At 34.6% G+C, this 7,658-nt stretch overlaps 1 protein-coding gene across 1 annotated transcript; it reads right to left on the bottom strand.

The window, feature by feature from the left end:
- Positions 1–418: 418 nt before the first annotated feature.
- Positions 419–4,138, bottom strand: LOC128188870 (uncharacterized). Its single transcript, XM_052860177.1, has 5 exons — positions 3,940–4,138; positions 3,686–3,847; positions 2,184–2,369; positions 1,153–1,303; positions 419–787 (listed from the first exon to the last, which is right to left on the bottom strand). The coding sequence occupies exons 1-5, from the start codon at positions 4,075–4,077 to the stop codon at positions 579–581; spliced, it is 846 nt and encodes a 281-aa protein (XP_052716137.1). The 5' UTR covers positions 4,078–4,138; the 3' UTR covers positions 419–578.
- Between the last annotated feature and the right edge of the window lie 3,520 nt (positions 4,139–7,658).

Here is a 7,658-nt window from a genome sequence, read left to right as displayed (position 1 = left end):
CCATTTGCCGTCGCATCTTTGCATTTATGCCTTTCCAACTTTGCAATTTCGACCTAAAAGTTGTGACTGTCCCAATCGGAACACCATACGAAAGTCCGATAAATGATTGTTAGTTATGAACATAAATGGTAGAACCGGTTTTTGATTGACCATATAGACATCTTTTTATTCGTTCATTTTTTTTTTATCGGAGAAAGAGATTGAATTAACTAGACAACCGAAGATGATAAATTGAGCCAGTCATATCCATTCAAGTCCAATCTTCTATCAGACAACAACTATTATTAAAACGGTGGCTGTATAAAAGTTATGAATATCAAACAGGACTTACGTTTTATCTCGTCGAAGTGCAGCGATTGTATAACACGTAATAAAAAGAAACAAAAAAAAACCTCTTCGTCACAATAAAAGAAAATCATTTTTGTGTTCCAAATTTTATTAGAAGTTACAAAATCTAATCAAGGCACGCTTTAAAATAAAACAGTTCGTGCAGTCTAAATCTGCAAAAGTAAATTTTTGTATCATGGAATGGTTAACGCTGCATGTTCATGATGCTGGTCTAGCGAATAGTTAATGATTCAGACCTCCTCGGCAGCCTCGGGAAGAACTCCTACGGGAGCTTCTCCAGCCGCCGCCGGCGACTCTGTGTTGGTTGTGGCCAGTTTCTGGAGAGCATCAATGATAGACTGTTCCACGTGGATTTCGTATGGAATGGATGTGGCGTTCTGTGTACTATCAAACTGGCCCATCACCACCAAGTTATCGGCGTGGGTGGTGGCTGTAGAGTCTAAATAAACAGAAGTTTCAAATCATTTCTATTTTTTACCATAAAACACCTGCATTTGTTTGCCGGAGCCTTTGGTTACTTTGCATTTGACAAAATGGTCTTCAGACCTTCTTCATTCGCAAGGTTAGGGCTAATACAAGGAGGTTCATGTGTTTATTTTACATTTTATATATGATCATATCGCATCACTTGTTTTAAAATGCTTAATTGTCGTCAATGCTCCAAACGTATCCCTTTTCTCCCGTATTTCGATCTAGAATAATTTCGATCTATTTCTAAAATCTATTTTCGATTGATAAATTTCAATCTAATTTGAAGAATTTCGATCTAATTTCGATCTAAAATTGAGTGATATTCTTGCATACCTTTAACAAGTCTAAAGTTGTTATTGTGTGGAGCGGCTCTGCTGCAGAACTTGGCGATTTTACCGTTCAATTTTGCTAATTCTGCTGAAGAGACGCGATTCTTCTCTTCTGCCACAAACTTTTTTGGGGTTCCAGTTGGGACTGGAGAACTCTGAAAATAAATATTACAATTAAACAGTAAATGAACAAATACAATACAAATATTTTAGCGGTATATTTAGCTGGTATATTTTTCCAACAACTAATTGAAATTACAGTTCCTTCACCTGTCAACCATCCCCAATTGGAGGCAATGTCAACCAATTCTTGATAATTAATAGAACCCTTGATATAACAAAAGCTGGGACTTGCGGTAATACGTAACTTTTTTAGTATTAAAACAAGTAAAAAAAAAGGACGCTGATTTCGAGTGAAATATGCATAGATTGCGTAGTCTTAGCTCAAAAGCCAGACAAATCTTGTTGATTTCAACGAGCCATTGCTGGGTGGCCTACATAAGGAATAAGGAATCATTCTTTGAGTATAATGAGGTAATAATTTTGGTCGGGGCGTGATCAAATCCAATAAAGCCCGAAGGGCTTTATGATAGATTTGATCACGCCCCGACCGAAATTATCACCTCATAATATTCAAAGAATGATTCCTTATTACTTATATTTATATAATTTTAAACCATCTTACGATCAAATATTTAAATATAAATCAGCAAACCCCGCTGGCGCCTCGATTTGGCTTTATGAGTAATATAGTACAAAATCGATACGTAGTGTTATCACAGGCAAAGACACTGGAAAATGTAAATATAATGAAATAGATAGGCCTATGTCACATTGCTGTTTGACAAAACTACCCAATGCCCAAGTTCTTGTTAATAAAATGGTTCTATATTATAATAATATAGCTCCTATGAGAAGCCCGGTGTATTGTGTGTCATTACTTTAGAACCCTTGTAGTTAAGGCTTTAAGGTTTTGATTTCTATCATACCAAGAAGAAAACAATGATAAAGCTACAGCATGAAATGACTACATACATTGACTCGGTTCTGGAGCTCTTCCTTGACCTCCGCTAGAGTAATACTTGTGTTAATGATGAAGCAAGCCTGTTCTTTGCCGGCTAAAAGCTTTCTCAGCTTCCTCCTTCTCTCTCTCCTGGACATTCCGTTTGAAGCGACCAGTGTGTTGGTAGTGGGGAACTTAGTCCGGAAGGCAATCATTCCCTAAAACAATAATTATAAATGTATTATATGTCCTGATTTAGTAGTTCATATTGCATGGTATACCTATTACAAGATTTGTTTGCCTCCTAGCTTGAAAATCTGCAATAACTTTTGTGCAGAATTGTTCTGTCTGAAAATCTGTCTACTCTTTAAATGCATCAATCCTTCTAGCTAGGTGAGTCTAATGCTTAAACGAAACAAGCTCACATTATTGACCTTGAAGTTCAAGGTCGAATGTCATCTTTATGGTGACAGTTACATTAAATTAAATCTAAAAGCCTTAGAGGAGTTGATTTAAAGGTCCTGTTGAATATGATAGGGAAGATTCTCTCTATTGTTTTTATTAAAGGAATAAGGAATCGTTCTTTGAGTATTATGAGGTGATGATTTTGGTAGGGGCGTGGTCAAATCCAATAAAGCCCGAGTGGCTTTCTGATATATTTGATCACGCCCCAACTGAAATTATCACCTCATAATATTCAAAGAATTATTATTATTTATATTTATATAATTTTCAGCAATTGTGCGATTAAATTTAAGAATATTGTCATATTTAAGTGATTTTGTTTTCTTTTAATTATGCAAACCCCGCTGGTGCCCCAACAATACGTCATTTGAATTTATTGGACTGTACATTACAAAATCGATTCGTAGTGTTTTCACAGACAAAGACCCTGAAAATGTAAATATTAAAGATTTCAATATTGATCCGTAAAAGTATAGCTGCAGATCTGTAGCTTACTGGTCTGGACACAAAAGTGGATGGACGACCATCCAATTCTTTTTCCAGACTAATGAGCTACAAATCTCTAGCTAGCAAAAGTAGGGCGAACGGAGATGATCGTTCAGCTCTTTACGGGGTGATTGGGGGTCAACAGTCTAAGCGTGTTAAGTTATGCTTAGACCAAGTCAGTAAACGGACATACATTGTAATAACAAACAGAGCTGCACATCCATCACAATAAATCTCTCCCACAGACACAAACTTGTCATAAATGTCCATCATAATCAAAAATATATAACGATAAAATGTTCTCAAAAAATAGCAATACAGGGTCTAAAGCGGAAAAGCACAACTTTGCAATCGTCGCTTGTCAATACGTTTCCTGTTCTAACACATTTTAAAAGTATACCATAGCAACAAAACACGTTTTAATCATTCAGAGGAAAGAAAGCAGGCAACCACCATCACCTTAATTTCCTAAATCTTAATTCTAAGTATTGGCCTCATATTTAAGTTGAGAACTGAGCAGAGTTACTTAAATTGGTAGTAATAGTGGTGCATAAACCGATAAATTAATACACAATTGATATACCGTGTCAAAGTCGATCAGAGAAGTTGATTTGTCGTATCCCTCCCCCCTCAGATCCCTGTCACGTGACTTCATCAGAAGGGCGTTCTTACTCTCGGCTAGGTACGCCGTTTCGTTGATGACAGTGTTTGTTGGTAAAGTAGTCGTCCATTTGAAGTTGACCAGCTGCAACATTGGATTTAATTAACTGCACAGTTAGAAAAGATGTCCAGAGCAGACAGCAAAATCAGACTTATAGAATGGAATGCGGTACTTACCCCAAATGTGTTAACGACGGCATCCCAGTTCTCGTTCCTCCATGTTCTGCCTTCAAACAAATGATCGGCGAGGGATTTTTCTGTCGTTTGTGCATTGGTAGCAACCGAAGCAAAAGCAACCAGAAGGAACTGCAACATGTTGTATAGACTGTATCTGTAGACGACTGGTGTGGGCTTCGGTTTCCTTGTCGTTTATGCTTATAAGGGGGTTATATATGTGTATGGCACTGGTCTTTTATTGGCTATTAACCTTGTATCATATGATGCGTCCAGGCAAGACCTCAGGCGATTTATGACGTCACCAAGGACAAAAGTACACAAATACTCTCTACATGGTAAATTCAAGAACGAAAGTTCTTATATAAAAATAATTACATATACATTTAGATTTTTCCCTCCAAAAAATTAAGAATCTGAAGATGAAATTCCTCAAGTTCTCATTTTGATGATTCCATCTCTTGACATTATAACTTCTTTTTAAAAAAAAATCGATGTGATCTATATAGTCAAAAGACGCATATATATACTTTACACACTCTACAAATGATGTGCAAACGCTGAGCGGTCAGTGGCAATTAGATCAGTGGGTTCTACTGATTGGTCCTCCATCCACCCACCCTCCACAAACAGAGAACTATCACTATGCAATATTTACTGTTCATTATTTACTTTATTTAGGAATTCATCATGTGTTAATTGTAATAATTTGTCAGTTTATTTTTGTTTTACAAAATTATTTGTTTAATGAAATACATGTACTTAGCTCAAATGCATCGTCGCAAGACAAGGATTTTGTTTCCATTCTATTTCCGCAAACCCAGTTTGTGGAAATAGAATGGCACAAAACCCGTGGCTTGCGACGATGGCTCAATCAATGCATTTATTATTTGCTCTCTCTCTCTCTCTCTCTCTCTCTCTCTCTCTCTCTCTCTCTCTCTCTCTCTTGATTTTTCAAATCATCGTGTAATATAATTAATCAATTTACTCTATGACGATATAGGCCCTTCAACAGTTCGTCACAAAAAGACGTGTTTATTTTCCGATGACATGAGGAGTTTACATCAGCGTTGTCCTGAAACACCAAAACACTCAGACCGTGGCCGTCTGTGGCCTAAAAATATCTTTTCTGACGTAAAAAAGTTGATATGTCACATGAGAGAGAGAGAGAGAGAGAGAGAGAGAGAGAGAGAGAGAGAGAGAGAGAGAGAGAGAGAGAGAGAGAGAGATGCATCTATAAGTGAACATTCAGTAAAATGTTTCTTTCTTTTTTCATTTGGGTGTAAACGTTACGGACGGGCATTGAAAAAAAATATTACTTATAGATATGCATGTCATATAAGTTAGCTTTACATAATTTATTTTCACAGAGATCGAGAGTTATATTTTTCTGAAGAAACAATTTGTAACAGAGAATAATATATGCATTCAAAGAATAAAAAGCTTGTGATCCAGAAAACTGCATGCATGTCTTAATTCATTGCAGAAAAAAATAAAGCTCACTTCTTTGGATTTTTACACAGTTCCTATAAAAAATTACAAAAGCATTACTAAACCATGATACATATGTACATGAATAATTCGGTGGAAAATAAAAGAAAATCAGACTCTCAAAAATTATATTTAAATTTTTTGTTATCGTAAATTCATAAATCAAAATGCTAAACCACCTTTTAAAATGTGATAGATAGATCTGTATTTAGGTAGGTATTATATATCTATAGATGCTGTTCAAGTTCGTGAATTGTTTATCAAAGACGACCGAGAAACACTTTGTTCCAAACATGCATATGAAGATAAAATTATGATGATATATTTGAAATGAACACATATAGGCCTACTTGTGATAATCCCATCTATAGGAAAATTGTCAGCACTATAACACTACAAAATAGGAGGTCGTTATATAATTCTTACTGAAAAAAAGGCTTTAATTAATTGACACCAGAAATACTGAACTATATTGAATTATACAATTATAAATGTGAATACGTTTTGCAGCATTTTAAGTTTCATTTAAGTATTGAATCCTTATTTTTTGAAAGAAATAGTCTCATAACTGCAACGGTGTGTGCATACAAATTGAATAATTTGTTTGCACACACCGCTGCAGTTATGAGACTATATCTTTCAAAAAATAAGGATTTAATGCTTATATATTTACATTTTTTTTTACCTTCTTGCCTTGTACGCAAATGCGAATTTTACCTCAAAATTACTGTATTATCCCATGGGTAAGTTCAAATTAATGGAAGAGCCACAGTAACAGCCACAAGTGTGATCTTTGATTTTTGCTTGTGACGTTGTATTTATCAGCGTTCAACGTTTGTGACGTCACAAGTAAAACTCGTGATTTAACCTTTTAGTACATTGTCTGTGTTATGATGCTATATCTGCAGTAGCTTTACATGCAAAATATATGTGGAATGTAAATATTTATTTCATGTTTGTTACTTTGTGTATGAGTTTGTGTTTACGAACTGTGTGAAGTTCTGTGTTATCAACGTTCACATGTGAATTCTATTTTAAATTGTCAATTATCCCCGAGTACCCAAACTCCGTCACCATAAGCAGAAAACCTTCCGCGTTTTTCTGTAAATTATTTTTTGTGGTTTTTATCATTTGCAATCACTAAATATAATCTGAAACAATATAATTTATATAATTATTAACAAAAATATTTTTATTTTTATTCAAATAAGCCCTCTGAATACGACGTTTATCACGCGTGCTTATTATATCTTAGGAACCTAACTCCGTCACCCACATGCTCTATGATATGGCAGGGAATAAAGACACATTAACAATTTAGTTAAAACTACATTTGTATCTAGTCCAAGTTATAATAAGTAAAAATGGTGCATACAATTTAATTGTATTTAATTTCATCGAAATGAAATGATCGCCAGAATAAAAAATGGGTCCATGTAACAACAATCACAATGGCCTTTTCAGAATGTATGGATGCCGTTTGATTTATGTTCTTACTTATTTCAAATATTTTATATCATTAACTAATATATTACTTATAACATTATTTATTTCTTGCATTTTTAGAAATGTAGCCTATTCTAAATAGCGATATACCGGATATATCTATACCCTGTATAAGGCAAAAGTTACGGCATGAGCGATTTGACGTTATCATCAAGAATAGTGCATAAAGACTATTGCGGACTGAAAAAAATGTGTTAATTACCTTAATCAAAAATGTATTACATGTGAAATGTTTCATCTTGACATCTCTAAAAATGGCTAACCACCGTAAATGATCAAATGGGCCCGCATGTCAGAAATATCGATATTTTAGTGCACCCGTGAAAAAGTTTTAGCTGATTTCACACAATTAATGGTGCATAAAATGAACAAGGTTTAATTCTGTTATTTTTTGACACATTTTTAAATTTAACCGTTGCAAATTGTTGACATTTGATTAAAGATTTTTGACATGTAAAAAATGACGTCATAATCGTACTTGATTTCAAACGGCGAGGAGTTTCCCGAAAGTGACGGAGTTAGGGTAGTGACGGAGTTAGGGGGCTATGCGATAATAAATTAAATTGAAAATTGTTTATATCTACATCGATAATATCACTACAATAAAATTATCTAGTATAATATGTTAGAAATAAGGAATGTTTCAATATGATCTAAATTTTGAGACAGAAAAAAGGACAGGTTTATAAATTTTGAATTTCCCGCCACTAATGGTAAGCATGTGT

This window comes from Crassostrea angulata, chromosome 6 (genome assembly GCF_025612915.1).
Source record: "Crassostrea angulata isolate pt1a10 chromosome 6, ASM2561291v2, whole genome shotgun sequence".
NCBI classification, from domain to species: domain Eukaryota; kingdom Metazoa; phylum Mollusca; class Bivalvia; order Ostreida; family Ostreidae; genus Magallana; species Magallana angulata.
The sequence above is the reverse complement of the archived record's forward strand: the minus strand, read 5'-3'. Positions and strand labels throughout refer to the sequence as shown.

What these genes read in the sequence shown, in the direction of transcription:
- LOC128188870 (XM_052860177.1), bottom strand. Translation starts at nt 4,077, where the DNA reads ATGTTGCAGTTCCTTCTGGTTGCTTTTGCTTCGGTTGCTACCAATGCA. An exon ending in CTCTGATCGACTTTGACACG is followed by an intron (nt 2,370 to 3,685) that starts GTATATCAATTG and finishes TTATTGTTTTAG; the next exon opens with GGAATGATTGCCTTCCGGAC. An exon ending in CAACTTTAGACTTGTTAAAG is followed by an intron (nt 788 to 1,152) that starts GTATGCAAGAAT and finishes CTGTTTATTTAG; the next exon opens with ACTCTACAGCCACCACCCAC.